The following is a 23,973-nucleotide window of genomic DNA, read 5'->3' as shown; positions in this document are numbered from 1 at the left end:
GATTAAGCAAAGGTACAAATTGACTGACTTCAAGAGGGGAAGAAGAAAGAGAAGTAATTAGACAGGAAATTCATTGTTGAGGAGAAAAGTGATCAAAAGGACAGTAGGTCGCTATTGAGAGGAAAGAGATAAGTGGATCAGTTGTCAAGATGTTTTAGGAACAGGTGTGTTTTCAGACGTTTCCTAAATACCTCATAAGTAGAGGGCAAAAGTAATTGTTCTAGGTCTTTACCCCATGATGCTGCTTGGTGTGAGAGAAGGAATTCATGGTGTTTTTTCAGTTTGCAACCTCTCACTGGGAGGGAAACGAAGTTGGAATGTGAACTTCTCTTGTTAGTTGAGAAGGAGAAAAGGTCAGTAATGTATTTGGGGGCAAGTCCGTGTAATGCTTTAAAGCAGAAACAGGCAAATTTGAACTTTACGCGTGCCTTCATCGGCAGCCAATGTAGCTGCCGGTAGTAGGGTGTCACGTGGTCAAATTTTTTTAGTCCAAAGATTAGTCTGACTGCCGCATTCTGCAACAGTTGTAGGCGTCGCATATTTTTTTGGGAAATTGCCAAATAGGCGATGTTGCAGTACTCAAGCTGGCTTAGTACGAGGGATTGGTCTAGGATTCTAAAAACCGATGTAACAAAATAAGCTTTAAGGGATCTGAGTTTCCAGAGAGTGAAAAATCCCTTTCTGATTAAGGAATCTACTTGGTCTTTCATGGTTAGGCATTGATCCAGAGTTACACCTAGTATCTTTATGGAGGGCTGGATAGGGTAACTAAGATTATTGATACAGAGGGGTGATTTAATGTCAAGTGGATGTGGTGAAGCAATGAAAAAAGTTGTTTTATCTGAATTAAGTTTGAGCCTAAAGTTTGTCATCCATTGTTCCATCATGTTTATAGCTTCTGAAGCTAGTAACATAGTAACATAGTAGATGACGGCAGATAAAGACCCGAATGGTCCATCCAGTCTGCCCAACCTGATTCAATTTAAATTATTATTTTATTTTTTTTTTCTTCTTAGCTATTTCTGGGCGAGAATCCAAAGCTTTACCCGGTACTGTGCTTGAGTTCCAACTGCCAAAATCTCTGTTAAGACTTACTCCAGCCCATCTACACCCTCCCAGCCATTGAAGCCCTCCCCAGCCCATCCTCCACCAAACGGCCATATACAGACACAGACCGTGCAAGTCTGCCCAGTAACTGGCCTAGTTCAATATTTAATATTATTTTCTGATTCTAAATCTTCTGTGTTCATCCCACGCTTCTTTGAACTCAGTCACAGTTTTACTCTCCACCACCTCTCTCGGGAGCGCATTCCAGGCATCCACCACCCTCTCCGTAAAGTAGAATTTCCTAACATTGCCCCTGAATCTACCACCCCTCAACCTCAAATTATGTCCTCTGGTTTTACCATTTTCCTTTCTCTGGAAAAGATTTTGTTCTACGTTAATACCCTTTAAGTATTTGAACGTCTGAATCATATCTCCCCTGTCTCTCCTTTCCTCTAGGGTATACATATTCAGGTCTTCCAGTCTCTCCTCATACGTCTTCTGGCGCAAGCCTCCTATCATTTTCGTCGCCCTCCTCTGGACCGCCTCAAGTCTTCTTATGTCTTTCGCCAGATACGGTCTCCAAAACTGAACACAATACTCCAAGTGGGGCCTCACCAATGACCTGTACAGGGGCATCAACACCTTCTTCCTTCTACTGACTACGCCTCTCTTTATACAGCCCAGAATCCTTCTGGCAGCAGCCACTGCCTTATCACACTGTTTTTTCGCCTTTAGATCTTCGGACACTATCACCCCAAGGTCCCTCTCTCCGTCCGTGCATATCAGCTTCTCTCCTCCCAGCATATACGGTTCCTTCCTATTATTAATCCCCAAATGCATTACTCTGCATTTCTTTGCATTGAATTTTAGTTGCCAGGCATTAGACCATTCCTCTAACTTTTGCAGATCCTTTTTCATATTTTCCACTCCCTCTTCGGTGTCTACTCTGTTACAAATCTTGGTATCATCTGCAAAAAGGCACACTTTTCCTTCTAGCCCTTCAGCAATGTCACTTACATACATATTGAACAGGATTGGCCCCAGCACCGAACCCTGAGGGACTCCACTAGTCACCTTTCCTTCCTTCGAGCGACTTCCATTAACCACCACCCTCTGGCGTCTGTCCGATAGCCAGTTTCTGACCCAGTTCACCACTTTGGGTCCTAACTTCAGCCCTTCAAGTTTGTTCAACAGCCTCCTATGAGGAACTGTATCAAAGGCTTTGCTGAAATCCAAGTAAATTACATCTAGCATATGTCCTTGATCCAGCTCTCTGGTCACCCAATCAAAAAATTCAATCAGGTTCGTTTGGCACGATTTACCTTTTGTAAAGCCATGTTGCCTCGGATCCTGTAACCCATTAGATTCAAGGAAATACACTATCCTTTCTTTCAGCAACACTTCCATTATTTTTCCAACAACTGAAGTGAGGCTCACCGGCCTGTAGTTTCCTGCTTCATCCCTGTGACCACTTTTATGAATAGGGACCACATCCGCTCTCCTCCAATCCCCAGGAATCACTCCCGTCTCCAGAGATTTGTTGAACTCTCCAGAGATTTGTTGAAGCTTTGGGAATAGTTTCGGAGACAGAATTGGTGAATGGGATGATAATCATAAAATCATCTGCATAACTAAATAGTTTTATCCCCAGCTGGGTTAGCTTTGTGCCCAGTGAGGACATGTAGACGTTGAAGAGCAATGGGGATAGTGGAGAGCCTTGGGGCACACCGGATGGATTGCTCCAGGTGTCGGAAAGCTCATAATTAAAATGAACCTGATAGGTGCGGGATATAAGGAAGCCACGGAACCAGTTCAGCACCTTATCCCGGATACCAATGGCATCTAGGCATTGCAGCAGTTTCATGTGGTCCACTAGATCAAAGGCAGAACTCATATCGAATTGCATTATCAGGGCATTAAGGCCTTTACTAAACAGTAGGTGCAAATTGTCTAAGATAGCCGCAATTACTGTCTTCGTACTGAATAATGGCCTAAAACCAGATTGAGTTTCATGGAGGAGAGAGAATTGATCAAGATAACCCATCAGTTGGGTGTGAACCAATCCCTCCATAATTTTTATAATAAACGGAATGGAAGCTACCGGTCTATAGTTGGATATTAGGGCTGAGGATACTTTACGATTTTTTAGAATTGGGGTTATAATAATGTGACCATTATTAGAGAGGAACTTCCCATTGTTTAGGTTGTAAGCCAAGTATTGCATCAGTGATAATTTAAATTCTAAAGGTGCTGCTTTCATAATTTCTGGGGGGCATGAGTCCAGAACGCAATAGGTATTTGTTATATAATCTGATATAATCATTCCACTCTAAATCCTGAAAGGAGCTCCAGATCATGTCTGCCGGTATATCATTTCCTTGGGTGTTCGCTATTTGATGGATCACAAGAGTCGTTTGTTGAACAATGGATTCTAAGGTTCTTAATTTTAGAATCGAAGTACAGAGCTAAGTCATTTGCAGAGGGTAGTTTAATGTTGTGTGTGGGTGAGGTGTAGCGAGTGGTGTCAAATAAATTTGTGATCAGGTTGAATAGCTCTTTTGTATTGATTCCTTGTGAACCATTACAAGATGAGTTGATTTTAGTGGAGTAGAATGCATTACGTTTGTCTTTTAACATTTGTTTGTAGATTTTTATGTTAGCTCTCCAGTTGTTACGGTCGGCTAGTTCTTCTGTATTTTTCCAAGTTCTTTCCAGTCGTCTAGCTAGTTGTTTCATTTTTAGAATTTCGATGTCAAACCATTTGTTATATTATGTCAGCTAGACAAGTCTTGGAGCTGCAGGCCTTGTCATGCAGGGAGCCCTTCCTCAGGATCACGTAGGTGGGAGTGTCCTTGCACACAGTTCCATTTTTTTTTTTTTTTTTAATTCTTTTCATTTTAAAACTTTCATCAAGTGTACAAAAATTTATAATAAATAAAATAAATCTAAGCACTTGTGCATCTTATCATTATATCTTATACTTATAAATATAACCCTCCCCCTCCCACCCTTGAATTCCTCTACTTATTTTATTTTCATATAATGGAAACCCACCCCCATCCAACCCTAAATCTTACATATTTAATAGAAAAATATTAGAAAAATGGCATCAATCATGACAAAAGGACGTTAATGGCTCCCAAATTTTAATAAAATTTTTATAATTTCCATTCTGTACCGCTATTGATCTTTCCATTCTATATATGTGACATACTGAATTCCACCAAAACTTAAAATTGAGCCTACTATGATCTTTCCAGTTATTAGTAATATGTTGGATGGCAACTCCAGTCAAAATCAATAAAAGTTTGTTATTACACATTGATATCTGACTCTTTTTTCTCATAGACATACCAAAAAGCACAGTATCATAAGATAACGCTACATGGTTTTCCAATAAACAATTTACTTGATCCCAGATTGAGTTCCAAAAGGCTAAAGATATGGGGACAATAGAACAAAAGATGATCCAAAGTCCCTACATCCAGATTACAATGCCAGCATCTATTAGACAAAGAACTATTTAACTTTTGCAATCTAACTGGGGTCCAAAAAGCTCTATGTAACAAGAAAAACCAAGTTTGTTTCATAGACGCTGACATTGTACATCTCATTCTCCAAGACCAAATTTGTGGCCATTGAGATGCTGAAATATTATGCTTAATCTCAATGCTCCAAATATCCCAAAGAGTATTTTTACTGTCAGGACACAGTTCCATTTTTTTGCCGAAAGTCATTTCAGCGTTTCATGTCAATCAAGAGGTAAGATTACCAGTGTTCTAGACCGCAGGGTCACAGAAAAAAGATTGGATTCTGAGAAAACTGGATGTGAGGAGAGTCCTCCTACGTTATCTAGAGGTCACCAATGAGTTCCAACTGTGAGATCATCTCTTTGTGTTCACCAGTCAGGCTAGACGTGGTAGACCAGTATCTAAAGCTACCATTTCAAGATTGATATGGATGGCCATCTTGTCAGTATATATTGTCTGTGGCAAGCAATTGCCAGTTTTCTTGAAAGCGCATTCCATAAGAAGCATAGACTCTTTGTGGGTGGAAGCTTGCACCCGGAGAGATTTGTAGGGCAGCGACCTGGTTCACTGTGCATATGTTCTCTAAGTTCTACAGAGTAGATTTTGCAGCATGGGAGGTACACCGTGTTTGGGTCTTCAGTGTTACAAGCAGACGCAGATCCTGCCCTAGATCCTGCTTTTGTACATGCCTACTGTCCAGAATGACACACCTATTGCACTAGAAATAGAGATTAGGTTCTTACCTGGCTAATATCTTTTCTAGTAGATAGGCATGTCATTCTGGAACCCCGTCTGTCAGTTATTTCTCCACCTGCCTACTGTCTCAATCAGAAGTTTGAGTCAAAACTGAGATTTTGATGTCAGTCAGACCTTAAGGGTATGAAGAATAATCTATTGCTATAACTGGGGGAATGTTTGAGCTCCATATATGTTTCCAGATTGTTCAATTAAAATGTTTAACATGTTTGTAATACTTTCAGAGCAGAACAGAGTTGTAGTTTGAGGAGTCTCCCCGTACCCCTCCTTCTTATGTGTTCCTATATACGGCTTTCGCCTTCTTTTGTACAAACTAAAGGAGGCAGTACAGCTTCTGGAGAAGGAAGTGGAGTTGAAAACCATGGGGAGAATACCCTGCTGTCCAGAATGATACACCTATCTACTAGAAAAGATATTAGCAAGGCAAGAACCTAATCTCTTTTTATTTACTGCAAGGCCATTATATGTAATTGGGTCTTTTTACTAAAGATGTTCATGTTAATGTTTGTCAGTGCACATTAATAAATCTAGATCATAGTTTAGAAGCTCCTTGGGGCAGTGAAATACCTACTGTACTGAAGATGTAACTTGCCTTCAACTCAGGTTTGCAAAAGTGAATAATTTTAAATCCAAAAAAATATACTCATTACCTGCCTTCCAAGTTTATATAAATGAACACTAAAATGACTTTTCTCTGTTTCCTGGCCAGCAATCAGATATGCCAGAGGAGATGAGAATGGAGGCAATGGAGCTCTGTGTCACAGCCTGTGAGAAATATTCCAACAATAATGAAGTAAGAGCTCTTTGATGTCAACTGTTCAGAAAAGCACTGCAGAGTATTTTGTCATTACTTTGGCATGACTGGAAAAAGCCTGATTTTAGCTGAAGAGTCTGATCACTGTTTTTAGAGCAGGTCTACTCACTTTGTAGTTAGAGCCATAGCAAGACATTTTAGCACTCCAAGCAGGACATCCAGTGGGTTATAATTTAAAACCTAATGTCAAAAGATATTACATCTTAAGTTTAATAAATATTGGCCCATTGGGGGCAGGTGGGTGACCCTCTTGCTTTTGCTCCTGTTATGTTTGTGGTCTATAGGATGAGTCCCCAAGCTATGTCCTTCTCTCTTAAGTTTTAAGTTTTGATTTTATTTGATATACTGCCTACAAATGAATTGTCTGGACAGTTCACATAGTAATACTAATAAAAGCAATTTAAACTCATAAAATAACTTAAGTGAAAAAGAAATAGCAGTATATGATAGGAGAGATGTATAAGAATATTAAAATTCAGATGTTTAAGCAAAATTATTCTATTAAACAACTAAACATCACTGCTGCACATCTCAGGGCACAGGCACCACTCAGATGCTTTTTCTAATCAATTAAATGATAAATTATACCTCAAAAGCTTTTTTCAAAAAAGAACATATTTAAAGCCTGTCTTGAATTTTTGAAAGGAGGCCTCAAACCTGATGTATAGGGACAGATTATTCCAGAAGGTAGGAACAACTATGCTAAATATAGATTGACAGATGATATCCAAGAAGATAACTTTGAAAGAAGGAATATTCAGTAACCATTGCTAAGATGATCTTGGAAAATGGAGTGTAGTACAGGGAATCACATATCAAAAGTTCAAGTGCAAAAGGCATGAGTCTTGACTAGTTTGTTTTGAAAGCATCATCTACATTTTTCCTCTGACACTGCTCTGTGCTCCTCAGTTCATCCTACATGCGAGTTGAAAGTATCGTTTTTCTCTGCTCTGTTCTTTGGTTTTTATTTTCTTTTTATTTACCACTTTTAGAGGCTTTCTGGTGCCTAAGAGCCACCCAGGATTCCTGGATCAGCTCTGCCTTTGAGGAGACACAGCTGGGAGTGCCACCCTATTTTAGGGCACCTATCTGGCCGGCCAGCACTATCACCTAGAGAGTTTGGTGACCCATTCCCTTTGTAGCTCTGCTTGTCTCTTGTGTCTGTGGATGTTCTTGGGGCTGAGTCAGGCTATTGGCACCCAGATTGGTCCCTTGGACTTTATTGGGTGCTGGCTGCATCCCTCCTCCCCCCAAAGAGGAGTGAGGAGCTGTGGAGACTAGGGGTTTTGGCTCTAACCCAGTCTGAGTAGCAGCCAAAAGGTATAAGCAGTTTTTTGTCTATATTTTATGGTTGTTTGAGACAGTAAGTCTTCACCACTTTCCAGCTTGCCTGAGGGCTGAGTGAAGCATAACTCCAGCTGCACTTTGAGTACTGAACCTCTACTGTATATGGGGCACAATGGGGGGATCTTTCATTCCAAGTTTGGGGGGTTTCTGGGGCAATGTTTGGATTTTCCACCTCCAAAAACTCCTTCCCTGTGATTTTGCCACTTTTCCTTCACTGCCTCGTGCTATTTTTGGGTGCCTTCGTGTAGCCGTGTTGGCTATCTTGGATTTCTGTCTCAATTTTAAACTTCTCGATTTTGTTCAGAAGTGAGAAATACTGACTCTTCAGGGCATTTGGCATCTGGATTGTGCCAGATTTGCACTTGAGAAGCATCCATGTTCCACATGCCAGGGGGGGCAGCTGGCTCTGTGCAGTTAGCCCCCTCTGGCCATTCTAGAGCCTCAGTCACAGGGTTCCCCTTTCCTTGAGCCATTGGATAGCAACTCACCTTCTTTGGCGAAGCACCGGTGTGCAGGAACCTCGGGGAGTGTAGGGACAGACGAAGCCAGAGATGGGGCTTAATGCTTGTCTGCCTCTACCAGGCTTTACCCCTGCTTTTGTTTGCCTAATGTTTGAAGTGTATATGGGCTATCAGCGTCCATCTGGCTCTGCTTCTGTACCTCAAGGAGTTTTGCTTCCCTCTTAGGATGTTAATCTTCCCAGGGTTGTGCAGTCTCATGATCCTGTCATGTTTCAGAAGTCATCTGGAGAACATTTCTCTTTCTTCTCATCCTGACATCATTAGATTTTTGAAAGGAGCTACAAGGTTGGAGCCACTGCTGCGGCAACCCTTTCCAATGTGGAATGTTAACCTTCTCTTGCATTCCCTATGCAAGGCTACTTACGATCCTTTAGAGTAAGCAATGTTCATGGATCTCAGTTGGCTATTTTCTCCGCAAGAAGAGTGTCGGAGCTTCAGGCCCTGTCATGCAGGGAGCCCTTTCTTTGATTCACTGAGGCAGGTGTTTCACTCCGCACAGTGCCTTCTTTCCTTCCAAATGTTGTTTCTGTTTTCTATGTGAATCAGGAGATTCAGCTGCTCACTTTTCATTCAGTGGACTCAAAGGAAAGGGATAAGGCAGATTTCTTATCTGGCACCTGGAAGTGATGAATCCCTTTCGTCTTTCAGATCATTTCTTTGTGTTGACTAATCCTTGCTGTTTAGGGAAGCCAGCCTCTAAAGACTTCTGTTGCAAAGTGGATTTGTGCAGCTATTTCCTTGGCATATGTCAGGTGCAGTAAGCAGCCTCTGTTTCTTTTGAAAGCACACTTCTCTAAGGGGGTGGCTTCTTCATGGGCAGTGCCGCCTGATGAAATTTGTATGGCGGCCGTATGGTCCTCTCTCCGTAGCTTTATTAAATTTTATAGGATAGATTTGATGGTACATGTGTACACCACTTTTGTTTTTTTGGGGTTTTTTTTTAATTTCTTTATTCATTTTATATCTTACAACAAGGGTACAATAAATATCAAACAAACATATTACAATACCACTTGAAAATCTACAATATTATACAACAAGAAGATTTAACCCCCACCCCCCTCCCAAATTCAAATATCATTATATTATAGCTCATGAAAATAATATCTTATGTCTTTCATATATACAGTGATACCTTGGATTACGAGCATAATCTGTTCCAGGAGCATGCTCGTAATCCAAAATGCTCGTTTATCAAAGCGAGTTTCCCCATAGGAAATAATGGAAACTCGCTTTGATGCGTTCCCCCCCCCCCCCCCCGAGAACCGGCATTGCTCCCCTCGAAGGCCCCCCCCTGCGAACCGGCACCCCCCTGCCTCGAACCGCCCCCCCCCCCAACACGATTGGGCACCCCCGCCACGATTCGACCCCCCCCCCCCGCCACGATCCGACCCCCTCCCCCGACACGATCCGACATCCCCCCCCGACACAATTGGGCACCCCCTGCCGCTTCTTACCCTCATCTGGGCACTCTTAAAGATCGGCCTACTCGTCTGCTGAGCCTTGAGCATCTGAGCATGCTCAAGGACCAGCAGACGAATAGGCCGATCTTCAAGAGTGCCCAGATGAGGGTAAGAAGCGGTGGGGGGGGTGCCCAATTGTGTTGGGGGGTGCCCAATCGTGTCGGGGGGGGGGGTTCGGATCGTGGCGGGGGGTGCCCAATCGTGGCGGGGGGGTTGGATCGTGGCGGGGGGGTGCCGGATCGCAGGGGGGGGGGGTTGCTCGTAAATCGAGCCATGCTCAGTTTCCGAGGCACCGATTTTGCAAATGTTTTGCTCGTCGTATTCTGAAGACAAATGAGTGGCTACAACGATGGTGCTGGGAAATGAACTTCGGATTCCTGAATCACGGGGAGGCACTACAGGGACTCCAGGGATCAGATGGACTCCACCTGACCAACAGAGGTAAGAACGTCTTCGGACACCGAGTAGCCCGCCTGCTTCGAAGGGCTTTAAACTAGGTAAGTTGGGGGAGGGTACCCATTTATATACCGGAGCAGTAAGTAACAATCCTAATAAGGTGAACCAAAACTCCACTTCTAAGTCAGAGGTAAGTACCCTTGCTGCAAAAGATTCGCTAGGAGACACTCTAATTCAGATGGGTAACTCTCTAAAGGGGTTTAGACACAAAGAGTGGAGAGCTATGTATGTAAATGCACACAGCCTAGGGAATAAATTTCTAGAACTAGAAACAGAAATAGTAAATGCAGACCTAGACGTGGTAGCAATATCCGAAACATGGTTCACTGACTCTCATGGGTGGGATATAACTATACCAGGATATAACCTGCTTCGCCAAGATAGAGAGGGTAAGTTGGGAGGTGGGGTAGCACTTTACATCAAAGAGAACATCAAGACAACTAGGATCACAGATGTCAAGTACACTGGGGAATCCATCTGGGTAAACCTGGCCAGAGGCGGAGAGAAATGCCTATACCTCGGTGTGGTATACAGACCTCCAAGACAATCGGAGGACAAAGACAATGAATTAATTGAAGACATTGAGAATATCACCTTACGGGGGGACGTTGTCCTGTTAGGGGACTTCAACATGCCTGATGTAGACTGGAACACATTCTCAGCAACAACTTGTAGTAGCAAGAGGATATTAACATCCATGAAGGGAGTACAGCTCAAACAAATGGTACTAGAGCCCACTAGGGCCCAGGCCATCCTGGACCTGATACTTACGAACGGGGAAAGCGTCACGGAAGTCTTGGTGGGAGAAACGCTGGCAACCAGTGACCATAACATGGTATGGTTCAACCTTAGAAAGGGCTTCCCTAGATCACAAACAAAAACGAAGGTACTCAATTTCCGGGGCACTGACTTCGCAAGCATGGGTGATTTCGTCCATCAGACGCTACAGGCTCTGGAAACAACGGATGATGTGGAAGCTATGTGGTCAACACTGAAAAAGACACTACACGAAGCAACTATCCGCTACATAAAATCGGTAAATAAACAACAAAGAAAGAAGAAACCCCGTTGGTTCACTGATGAGATCTCACACCTAGTCAAGGACAAGAAAAGAGCATTTCTTTCATACAAATGCACCGGGGAGAAAGAAGCTAAAATTGAATACAAGACAAGGTCTGCAGCGGTGAAAACAGCAGTCAGGGAGGCCAAACTTCGAGTGGAAGAAACTCTAGCAAAGAACATTAAGAAAGGGGACAAATCCTTCTTCAGGTATATTAGTGACAGGCAGAAGAACACAAATGGGATAGTACGTCTTAGAACAGCAGATGGGATTTATGTGGAAACAGATTCCGAAAAAGCCAAACTACTGAACGATTACTTCTGCTCAGTCTTTACCTGCGAGGCACCTGGACACGGGCCACAGCTGGAAGCAAAGCCAAGCAAGGAAGACCCATTTCAGAATCTTGGGTTCTCACCAGCTGATGTTTACAGCGAACTGTCAAGACTCAAGGTAAGCAAAGCCATGGGACCAGACAAATTGCACCCACGAGTTCTCAGGGAGCTGTGCGATGTCCTGGCGGAACCATTAACCATGCTCTTCAATCTCTCCCTAAGTACAGGGAGAGTCCCCCTGGACTGGAAAACAGCTAACGTCGTTCCTCTGCACAAAAAGGGTTGCAGAGCGGAGGCTGCAAATTACAGACCAGTGAGTCTCACATCAATAGTGTGTAAACTCATGGAAACTCTACTTAAATGTAAATTAGACACGATTTTGGATGAGGGGAATCTAAGGGATCCTAGTCAACATGGATTCACTAAGGGTAGATCATGCCAATCCAATCTTATCAGCTTCTTTGATTGGGTAACAGGAAAGCTGGACTCGGGAGAGTCTCTGGACATAGTGTACTTAGACTTCAGTAAAGCTTTCGACAGCGTCCCACACCGTAGACTATTAAACAAGATGAAATCGATGGGGTTAGGCGAGACACTAATTGCATGGGTCAAAGATTGGCTGAGTGGAAGACGTCAGAGGGTGATGGTCAACGGCACCCTCTCTGAGACATCGGAGGTGACCAGCGGAGTGCCACAGGGCTCGGTCCTGGGTCCACTCCTTTTTAACATATTCATAAGAGACTTGACCCAAGGGCTTCAGGGTAAAGTAACTCTATTCGCTGATGACGCCAAACTATGTAATATAGTAAGTGAAAGCAATCTGCAGGATAGTATGACGCAGGATCTGCTTACGTTGGAAAACTGGTCCTCGACATGGCAGCTGGGCTTCAACGCTAAGAAATGTAAGGTTATGCATCTCGGTAGCAGAAATCCATGCAAACCTTACACCTTAAATGGAGAAACACTAGCTAGGACTTCAGAAGAAAGAGACTTGGGAATAATCATCAGTGCAGACATGAAGGCCGCCAAACAAGTAGAGAAGGCCTCATCCAAAGCAAGGCAACTTATGGGATGTATCAATAGAAGCTTCGTTAGCCGCAAATCTGAAGTCATAATGCCACTGTACAGAACCATGGTGAGACCTCATCTGGAATACTGTGTGCAATTCTGGAGGCCACATTACCGTAAAGACGTGCTTAGAGTTGAGTCGGTTCAGCGGATGGCCACTAGGATGATCTCGGGGCTCAAGGGTCTCTCGTACGAAGAAAGACTAAACAAATTGCAGCTCTACACTCTAGAGGAGCGCAGGGAGAGGGGGGACATGATTGAGACATTTAAATACATCACGGGACGTGTCGAGGTGGAAGAAGACATCTTCTTTCTCAGGGGACCCTCGGTCACAAGGGGACATCCATTCAAACTCAGAGGAGGGAAATTCGATAGTGACATAAGGAAGTATTTCTTCACAGAAAGGGTTGTAGATCAATGGAACAAGCTTCCAGAGCAGGTGATCAAGGCCACCAGCGTTATTGACTTTAAGAATAAATGGGATGCCCTAGTAGGATCCTTACGAGGGTCGAGTTAAGGAACTAAGTCATTAGTACTCAGACTTAATGGGGTGGGTCAGTAGAGTGGGCAGACTTGATGGGCTATAGCCCTTTTCTGCCGTCATCTTTCTATGTTTCTTTCTATGTTTCTTTCTATGTCTTGCAAAACACTCGCAAACCGGTGCACTCGTAAACCGAGGTACCACTGTATATTCTTAGTGGAAAACCAAGAAACCCCCCCCAAATCCACATGTGTATTAACATTGGGAAACTAAATTATTCATTATAATAATTTAATAATGGTCCCCACACAACCTTAAATTTATTATAATAACCTTTTTGCACTGCCAACGCTCTTTCCATTTTATATACATGACAAACTGAATTCCACCAGAAACAATAATTCAGCTTTTTATAATCCTTCCAATTATATGTTATTTGTTGGATGGCAACTCCTGTCAATATCATCAATATACACCACTTTTGGGTCTTCTGTTTTGTCAGCAGTCTCCTTTATCCTGCCCTAGACTTGAAGGACTGATTTGGTACCGCCCACTGGTCAAGACTTATATGCCTTTTGCACTAGAGAGGAAGATTAGATAGTTACCTCGATAATCTTTCTAGTAGACATCTGTCTCTGTCAAATATTCATGTCACCTGCTTACTGTCTCAGACATTGGTGTTCTGGGCATATGCTTGATCTGCTGCTGCTCTGGGGTCCCCAGAGTGTTGAATATCCTGGACAGCTCAGCAATGTTTAGATGGGCACCTCAGAGTACAGTACTCCCCAGATATTTGCGGGGGTTCCGTTCGCAGTGGAGCACTGTACATGAAATAAGAAAGTTCATATCCACCTGACATGGATGTATGGTTGTTACTTTAGTGTAGTCCCTGTTGCGCGGTGGTATGGTTTTTGCTTTATGTTCATTTTCTAATCAATTTCTTTATGGCAGTGTCTCTCAAACTTTCTCAAGCTGGAGCACACTAAAGGAAGTTGCCATGGCTTGAGGCTCCCAGAAGTATGCGGATGTCGCCGTAATGACATCACGCATATGCGTGACATCATCACATCAACATCCACGCATGTGCAGAGGCCTTCCAGGTGGGCCCTGAGACACCAGTAGGGGGTGCCAGCAGGGAAAAGGGCCGGAGAGAAGGGAAGGCATGGTGCCAGCTGATTGCCTACAGCAGTGTTTCTCAACTACTTCAAGCTAAGTGCCCCCTAAGTCTAACAAATATCAACTGAGTACCCCAACCACAGACCTCCCTAGCAGCTGATTGCCTACAGCAGTGTTTCTCAACTACTTCAAGCTAAGTGCCCCCTAAGTCTAACAAATATCAACTGAGTACCCCAACCACAGACCTCCCTAGGCCCACCCAAGCTGTGCCCCAGGTCCTATCCCCTTTACTAATTGTAATGCAATTTTTTCCATTCATTTTTCATTTACACACAATATACACAGCAGATATAAATTCTCAAAACCGACACATTTCAATCACTATATTGAAAATAAAATCATTTTACCTACCGGCGATCCTCTGCAGGCTGCTGTAATTAGTTTTAAAGGTGAGACCGGGAGAACAGGGGGAAAGACGGAGATCGCTGGAGAGAAGGGGGAAACATGCAGGCCTTTGGCGAATTGGGCAGGGCTGGCGCTGTACCACATAGGGAAGTCAGCTGGCAGGCACCTCTCTTCCTCCTCAGTGTGCTGCAGCACACTTGGAATCTCAGGAGGCACACAGTTTGAGATACACTGCTTTATGGTTAAGGCAGACTTGGGCTAGGCAGATAGTTCCCTATACCCTTTCTCTTTCTTTGTATTGATTTCTCAACTACTTTGGTATGAACTGAGGAACACAGAACAGTAGGAGTCGAAAAATGCAGATGATGCCTTCTACACAAACCCGCAAGTAGGAGAGCACAACCCATTGGTCAAAACTCGTATGCCTTTCCTCTAGAAAGAAGATTATTGATGTAAATGCCTAATCTTCCCATAGTGGTTCATCAGAATGTAATACTTTATGGATCATTGTCAGGATTTTAAATGGAAATCTGTAGGCTATTAGTAGTTAATATTCTGCTTGAAGGAGTAATGTGATCAAATTGTCAGGCTCTAAGGATTAATTTTAAGTGCTTGATTTCTACTACACTTCTCCCTCCGAATTCGCAAGTTTAGAACCCGCGACTTCGGTTATTCACAAGTTTTTGCGTCTGATCCCTGCCTCCCTCCAGACCTCATCTGGTGGTCTATCAGTGACGCGGGATAGGAGCAATCTTCCTACGCTACTGCCCTGTGCAGAGCCATCAACAAAAGTGGCTGCCATGAGTTCCCATTGTCTCGTGAAACCACGGGAACTCGCGGCAGCCATTTTTGTTGATGGCTCTGCACAGGGCAGTAGCGTAGGAAGATGGCTCCTATCCCGCGTCACTGCTAGACCATCAGGTAAGGTCCGGGACGCAGGAGGGAGGCAGGGGTGGATCAGAGCCAGCCCTAAAAGTTATTCACGGTTTTCCATATTCACGGGCCAGCTCTGCCCCTAACTGTCGCGAATTCGGAGGGAGAAGTGTATATTAATCCTTGAAATAAACCATGCTTTAGTTTTGAAATGACCAGTTGGGATAGAACTAACACAAGAACAAATGTTCTTATTGCTTTTCCATCCAGTAGTTTACTAATTGATCTAAACTTAAAGAAGCATTTACTGACGAGAGCAGAAATGTGAGCATGAAATGTAAGATTGGATATATTTAATATTGCTACTAATATTTTAAGTGAATTACCAATATTTGCCCAGAAAGAGGAAACATGTCTTGAGAAAAGCAGAGCTTGGGTTTTATGAGAATTTCGTTTTAATTTTTTTTTTCTAACACAAGATGCAATAGATGCCAACTTTCCTTTGAATATTGTATATTTATTTGGATCTAAAGTATCAAATAGAGTAAGAATCTGCATATACAAATGGTGTTAAACTTAACAATTAGAATAGTATTGCTAATGGTGACATAAAGATATTAAAGAGAGCTATCAATGAACCCCGAGGTACTCCACAGGTGAGTGAACAAGGATCAAAAATCTCTCCCTTCCAAGGAATTCTATATGATCTGTTAGATAAATATGATTTATACAACTCTAATACAGTGTCTTGATTCCTATATCCTGAAGCCTTTCCAATAGTATTTTGTGATCAATCAAAACAAATCCAAAAGATCTAATGATGAAAGTAATACTGTATTTTTCTGATCAAAGTGAGTTGATAAATATTGTCAATCCTATTAGAGGTGTTTCAGTGCTATGATGTTTATAGAAGCCAGTTTGATTTGGATGAAGAACATTCATCCTATTTTCTCCCCCCCCCCTTTTTTTTTTTTTTTTTGCTTTCTACCCAATCAGTTGCTGTTTGTCTCTTTCTCTTGCAGAGTGCAGCAAAGATGATTAAGGAGGCAATGGATAAGAAGTTTGGTTCCTCCTGGCATGTGGTGATCGGCGAGGGCTTTGGCTTTGAGATAACCCATGAGGTCAAGAACTTGCTGTACCTGTATTTTGGTGGCAGTTTAGCTGTGTGCGTCTGGAAATGCTCCTGAAGCCCCCACCCCTCATTTCTTGGCAGTGTTATGCAGAAACTTCTGCTGTGCTCCTGGACAATATATGTGATCCTGTTCATGCTTGTACAGTCACACCGTGAGTGGTGTTTTTATCATGGACAACACCTGTCTCTTTTTTCAGTGGTGATAATGCTAGTAGCACGGGGAAGGAGAGCAATGAAGACACCAAGGGCTGTATTTTTTATTTTTTTTTATTTGATGGTGAGAACGCCACCCCTGTTAAACTATTTCTAGCTATTTTTTCTATGACTGAATTAATTTTCCTGAACACTGCTGGTTTCAGTACCTCAAATTTTATATTTATGTGTATAGGCAGGGCCAGATAACAGACCACTTATTAAGAGCTGTGATGCTCCTGGTCTAATTTAAAGAGGGCATCTAGCAATAGAACGTTTTGCTGCATTTATTGTTAATCAGAGAATCCCACCACTTTTGCAGGCATATTTTGAGCTCCTGGTTTTCTTCTGTAGTTTTTCTGTCTTCCTTCAATGGCTCCTTCTCTTCCTCATCCTGTTTCATGACATCACTTCCTTTAAATTTCATTACTGTTGACGTTAAATAGCCAAAGAGGTCTTTTGGGGGTATTTTATTTTTTTTTGTAAGTTTTCCCAAAGTAATTTTTTTATAAATATATAAAAGAATACTTTCTGTCTTGTAGTTCTATGATCTGTAAAGAATAATGAAACTAAGGCTCAGCCATCTTTCCCTCCCTTCCAATCTGCCGACCGTGAGCGAGCCCTACATACCGTTACCTCCCTCCAAATCAGCATTGGGCCAGCAGCATTCTAAACAGACTACTTCGGCTTTGTCTGCCGGTGAATTTTCTCTGCCTCGTTACTGATGACATCAGTGACACGGCAGAGGGAATTCACTGGCGGTCAAGGCCAAAGCAGCCTGTTTAGAGTGCTGCTGGCCCGACGTTGATTTGGAGGGAGGTACCGGTATTTAGGGCTCGCTCACGGACGGCGGGGTTCAGTTGGGAGGGAGGGAAGGATGGAGGTTTGGCGGGGGGATGCTCAAGGGTTCTGCTGCACAAGGAATGGGAGTGAGGGAAGGATAGAAGCTGGACAAGGGTTCTGCTGAACGAGGGATGGGAGGAAGGAAAGGATAGAAGCTGGGCATGGGTTCTGCTGCACGGGGATGGGAGAGAAGGGAGGAAAGATGCTGCACATGTGTGGGAGAGAAAGGAAAGAGTAAGGGAGAAAAATGATCATGTACATACCCGAAAAATAAGACCTAGTGTGTTTTTGGGCCCAAAATTAATATAAGACACTGTCTTATTTTGGGGGAAACACGGTCGAATGAGGAAAAGATTTAGTAAATCTTGAACTTCCAAGAGCATTTTCTATCTTGCTGCTAAGCAGGACTCTTGCCTGATAAGACAGAAGGAAAGTCCAGAAATGAGGTACTGAGGCCTAGAGCAGCAAGTTTAAAACCTCTACCACTATGTAGTATTATTTGTAAAGCTCTGCCAGGTGTTTTGCAGATTACAGTCCACTTGCTCCTTTAGAAATGGTCATTTGTCCCAAGTTTACAGGCAGGTAGAATTGCAGTAAGAAATGTTGTCCATTTTGTGCTCATTGATCAGTGTGGGAAATTGATTTCTAATTTAATCAGTGTGAGTGAGGGGTCTTATCCACAACTTTTCCTGCTGATCATATTGCTCGCCCTGTGGAAGGCATGCTAGGGTTCATTCACTATTCAGCCAATTTTACGGTAGCAATGGGCAAGTGCATTTTTAATCAGCAAGGGGCCACAGTTGCAGATAAGCTTGAGTTTGTCTGAGATGTGTGTTGGTGGAGAGTACCAGGGTGGAAGGACAGGATGTTTCAAATGAGAAAAAGTGTATTCTTGCTCTTTATGTTTACCTTTTCTAAAGACACATGTGAGACCAGCCTTTTAAGCATAAGAGATTCTGACTTGATGACAATAATGCATTAGAGCAGTCTTGAAATTGAGGCTTTAGAATATTTCAACAGGATGAAAAGGGAGAGAGCACAGCCAGCTAAAAAGAATGATTAAATGGGCAAAATCAGGGGTAGTGGTGATTAATATTAAAATGGGATTGTGTTAATGCTTGGACAGTGCAGTTGGTGGTTTATCATAGATGAAACCTGTCTTTTAAAAACAATGTTTCAGCAGTGATGTGATGGTAGCTTAGAGAAGGAGGGCAAAAAAGATACCAAGAGCAAAATCATAGGAATACCTGTTCCTTTCTAACAGCATACCATTTCTAGCCCAACAGCCAGATAATCTCTGACTTTCTTTCCTTTTGATCTGTGCTTACAGAGGGTGGGATGGCCTAAGGACAGAAGTCCTTTGTCCAGTAGCAAAGTGGCTATATCTGGCCCCCAGGTGTGACTACTTACCAGCAAGGGAGAGAGGATGCTGTATGAGACAGGGTCCTTTCTCTGATAGCAGCTCCCTGTTGTGCTGTTTTTAAAACATTTATTGTCAAAGTGCAGGGACAAGGGTTAGTGAAACAGGACCTTCTCAAGGATGCAGATGACAGAGACTTTTCCTAAGTAGGAAGAGCTGAGCCTGTGCTGCTGTTGCTGGCTGGGAACCTGAAAAGGTTGCTAGCAAACCAGCGAGTCTCTGATGTTACAAAGGAATTAAAGATTATTTTGCTTATTTTGTAGCCATTGAACAGAGAGAAAAATAGAAAGAAGGCAGGACAGAGTCCTTTGAAAGGGAATGAGCTTGTTTCCTATAACATTATACCACTGGAGACTTTGACTTTATAAAAGGGGACATTCTCTCTGACACCAGTATATCCCTCCTCTGCCTCCAGCACATACTTCCCTAGAAGGAACAAATGCAGAGGAGTTTGGCATGGAAGAATTATCTCCTCCATGTTATGCCCACACTGTAGCCTGGCAAGTTTACCACCTTCCTATTGTGCTAAAAGGTTGAACTTTTAATGTGAAATCAAGCCAAAAATGTATTTTGAAACCTGGTGCTTTCTGTGATTTTTCTTTTTACTTGAGGGCTTTTGATAGAAATACTTCATGCATTGTATATAACTGTTGCTCCTACTTTGTCTTCCTGATAAAGAACAAGAAGTGGCTTTTAAATATTTTTTTTTTTTAAAGTAAAAAACAAAAGACTATATTTGGTTTTGATATACAGTAGTTGGAGGTGATGTCTTGGTATATGTATTGTTTTAAGCCCATTCTGGTGGCAAAAGACTAGCACTGTGGCCTAAAACGTGCCACTGCTGCTTATTCAGATTGTGGATGTGATGCTGGTTGGCTGGCTGTTAAGCAGCAGGTGTTGGTCCAGGCGGAGACTGTCTGTAAGCAACAGTTCAGTGAAAATCCTAGCACAATCATGCTGAAAATGTTAAACAATCTGCTGATAGCATGAAGATTGTGAAATGTCACAGATGCAGTTTTGGTCATCAAACTGTACCAAAGTATTGTCAAATGAGTCACCATGAAATCAGTTTTTAAAAGTATTTCAAGGGACAGTACTTGAAATTCTCTGTCAACAAACAGGATTGAATCAGACACACAGATGGAAATAACACCTTTTGGCACCAGAATAGAACTGCTGTCACAGAGCTCGGAACTAAGGAAAAGTTCTAACCTGCATTGCACTATCTTTCCCACGTGCAAAGGTTTCCAATAACCTCAGTTTTGTTCTTTCCACTGTGCCAAAAGAATGTGAAATAAAGCTTTCCTATTTTATGGAAGAGTAGTCCTCTTGCAGTGTTTCAGCATTACTTTCTTTGCATGTAGTTATTTGAATTTTTATTTTATTTAGTGTGGTTTAAGCAGGCAACGGAGGCCTCTGTCCATTTAAACCACACTCAATGTTCTAGCTGCTGATAGAAATGGCGCTTAACCAGTCAGAATCACTGAAAGTTGGCTCTCACCACTGCAGCACTGCCCAAGTAATGGTGGGACAATCCAAGGGTGGAGTTGAGAAGGAGATGGCAGTTAAGCAAGGAGCTGTCCATATTCGTTTCCGGTGTACACATAGCCAAGCTAACAGATAGGACATTCTGGGCATGCGCAAAACCCTTGCTGAATATATGCCAAGAAAATTGTAAATTATGACACTCATGGATATTGTCAAATAATCCCAACAGAAACACAGGGTAGAGACTTAACGAATCCTGCATTTCACCATGTAATCATATAAACCTCAGAGGGGAAGACACATCATACAAAATTCAAATAGTCAGATCATAGGATCTCTTACAATGCCCAGTTGTTTCAGATCCCCATCTTGAGAGTCATCAATGTAATCATCTGCCCAACCCCACTTCTAAGTAAATAATTAATGACAAACAAAAATCTCTAAATATATCAGTTTCCTTAAGCCTATAAATTCAAAAATATTTGAAGAATATTCCAAATGTCCCAAAATATATTGAACAAATCAACATAGATGGTTTTGCAATGACAATGCTTAGCCTAACGGTGCATCTTCATTCCAGCTCTGGCGCAAACTAATCACTCACGACGCTCAATAAACTGCTTAGACTTAGAGTATTTCAGTCTTGAACAATTTGCTTCAGGGGATCACTCCATTGGTTGTTAAGCTGTAACGATTCAAACCATCACATTCAAATCAATACAGAACTAAAAAAAATAAGACTAAATTTAACAACAAGCTCACTAACTTGCACACACCACTAATGGTGTTTCAAAATGGCTGACTCGCACCAACAAACTTCTGGTTCACAAGACATGCTTTAAATAATGTTACATCAAGTTTCAAGTTTATTCAAAATTTGTTGAATCGCTTATTTAAATTTACTAAGCGATTTACAAAAACAAGAAAAATAATACAAATACAAGGTTAGTTAAACTTTAATACAATGTTAAAAAGAGAAAAAAAAAAAAAAAATAAAATAAAATTGAGTTAAAATTATACAGACTAACAGACACATAAGGAAAGAAGGGTAAAATTACATATGTATAAAAAAATAAAAAGTGTGAGGAAAAAAAAACATGAGGTAAGGGAAGGAAATAAGGAAAAAGATGAAATTATGAAGGATTAGGGAAATTGTTTTCATACATTATATGCGTCCTTAAAAAGGAAACTTTTTAAGCTACTTTTAAACTGCTTTAAATCCTTTTCAGTTCTAAGATACAGGGGCAAGTTATTCCATAATTGTGGGGCTATGACAGAAAATATATCAGTACGACGAGTTCCAATTATTTTTAGTGAAGGAACTGTTAAAAGATTTTGATTGGTTGATCTTAATGTGCGAGGGGTACAGTATGGGATAAGTAGTCTGTTAATAAATTGAGGTTCGTTTGTGCTCAAAGTTTTAAAAACTAAAAGTAGTATTTTAAAAGTAAAACGATGAGAGATAGGGAGCCAATGAGATTCAATAAAAAGTGGTGTGACGTGGTCAAATTTTTTACAGTTATGTATTAATTTAATTGCTGTGTTTTGGACTATTTGGAGACGTCTTTTCTCTTTCTGAGAGATGTTAAATAATAATGCATTACAATAATCCATTTTTGAAATAATGAGTGAATGAATAAGTATGTTTAAAGATTTAGGTTCTAGAAATTTAGCGATTGATCTGATCATACGTAATCTAAAAAAAAGATATTCTAATTGTATTTGTAATATGTTCATGAAAGGTTAATCCATCATCAATTGTGACTCCTAATATTTTTAGGGAGCTTACTAGGTTTATTTGTTCATTATCTAAAGTAATTATCTAAAGACATCCATGATGTCGCCCAAATAAAATAATTCATCTCATCTGGCATTCTTATCCAAGTTCGATTCAACCCATCCAAAGGTCTAAAACACAGCACAAAAAACTGAAACCCTCAACAATTAACTCACATGCCTCAAAAGAAGGAAAAGTACCAGAATTTTTTTTAAAGAGACCAACTTACCTATCCCATACACGGTTTAAACCATTTTTCTTTCTGCAAAAAAATGGACTTTACATCTCCTCCCATAGGGGAGGGACGCACAACCTCTAAAACTACAAAGCGGAGATCACTGATAGCATGATTCGCCAACACACAGTGCGCTACAAGTGGAGCATTAAGATCTTGATGCTGTAGCCAAGAGCAGTGTTCTATCAATTGTGTTTTAAGAACCCTAGATGGTTTCCCCAATATACACTAATTTACATGGGCACCAGATGGCATATATCACAGATCAGATCCCTTGAAGTATTACAACATTTTACTTGCTGAATTCCACTACACAAGGTCTTCTCCCCTACTGAAATATAAAAGACCTACACTCATATGAATGTGGTATAAAATAACGTATACTTGCTTCTGATCCGTCTTTGCCATTTTCAAGGCTTGGATCATAAAATAGTCTGTCCTGAACTGGCCCTTCCTAGCTACTGGAGTTGTCATTGAAACCATATAGAACACCGCCCAGAGAAGCCATCCAGCATTAGCCTCACTGTCCCACTCCAGCCCATCTTGATCTGCTTTGCAAAGAAAACAAATTCACCTGAAAATATAAAAAATAAATGATTATCAAAAAACATTAAAAAAATATTTTTGTGTGCTCAGAATTTAGGAATATCTTTGACACTAAAGGTATCACAAGTTACCCATCTAGCAACAATTCCATCATTGCACATGTAATTTTTTTTTTCTTAGGTTTTCAAATTTTTCAGTTTGAAAATATAAAGTGTTCAGACAAGCAAATAATGTTCATCCATATCAAATATTAATAATGGTACTTATCTGTGGTACTTGTGGGTGGCAGAAAGTCAGGTATTCCAAGCTGCATGTTCAAGCAGTGGAGGAATGGCCTAGGCCCTAGTGATTAGGGCTGCAGCCTCCGCTCCCTGAGGTTGCAGGTTCAAGCGCAGCACTCCTCCTTGTGACCCTGAGCAAGTCACTTAATACTCCATTGCTCCTGCTGTTGTGGTCTAAAAATGAATAATATTTCTATTTTTCTTATTTGTTAGGAAAATTAAATGTTTCCTGAATTCTCTCCTTTTCTTAATCATGTATCTAGCTTGTAAAAATTTGTTTATATTCAAAATTTTAAAAAGACCATGAGATAACAAAGCCCTGAAATCCCAGTAGGAACAGTGTATCGATCAGTAGGCGGTGATCTGCAGTGTCAGATGCCGCAGATAGATCAAGGAGGATGATTATGGAGTAGAGGCCCTTGGATTTGGCCAGGAGCAGGTCAATGGATACTCTAGAAAGGGCAGTTTGCATAGAATGAAGAGGGCGAAAACTGGATTGATGCAGGTCAAGTATAGTTCGAGACAAAAGAAAGTCAAGACAATAACGGTGAACAGCATGTTCAAGTAGCTTGGATAAGAAGGAGAGGAGGAAGATGGGTGATTGTTGAAGGGGCAGGTAGGGTCTAATGAAGGTTTTTTGAGGAGCGGCATAATATTATTTTGAGAGTGAATGTGACGGGCAGACTGGATGGACCACACAGGTCTTTATCTGCCTTTGTTTACTATGTTACTATGTTAAATTATTCCAAATCATAATGAACCATAACCCTCTTTTAATGTATGGTGAGTC

The 23,973-nt window shown here is 41.6% G+C and overlaps 1 protein-coding gene across 3 annotated transcripts in view; it reads left to right on the top strand.

The window, feature by feature from the left end:
- The window catches only part of DNAL4 (dynein axonemal light chain 4), a 32,787-nt gene extending 15,529 nt beyond the window's left edge, over positions 1–17,258 (top strand). For all 3 annotated transcript variants that reach the window (XM_033929800.1, XM_033929801.1, XM_033929802.1), the window contains 2 exons: positions 6,043–6,126; positions 16,292–17,258. In XM_033929800.1, the coding sequence (XP_033785691.1) occupies positions 6,043–6,126; positions 16,292–16,456 (249 nt within the window). In that variant the 3' untranslated portion in view covers positions 16,457–17,258. The remainder of the gene's footprint in view (positions 1–6,042; positions 6,127–16,291) is intronic.
- Positions 17,259–23,973: the final 6,715 nt, after the last annotated feature.

The sequence above is a fragment of the Geotrypetes seraphini genome, chromosome 2, assembly GCF_902459505.1.
Source record: "Geotrypetes seraphini chromosome 2, aGeoSer1.1, whole genome shotgun sequence".
Classification (NCBI taxonomy): Eukaryota; Metazoa; Chordata; class Amphibia; order Gymnophiona; family Dermophiidae; genus Geotrypetes; species Geotrypetes seraphini.
Note: the sequence above shows the minus strand (reverse complement) of the source record. Positions and strands in the feature narration are given on the sequence as shown.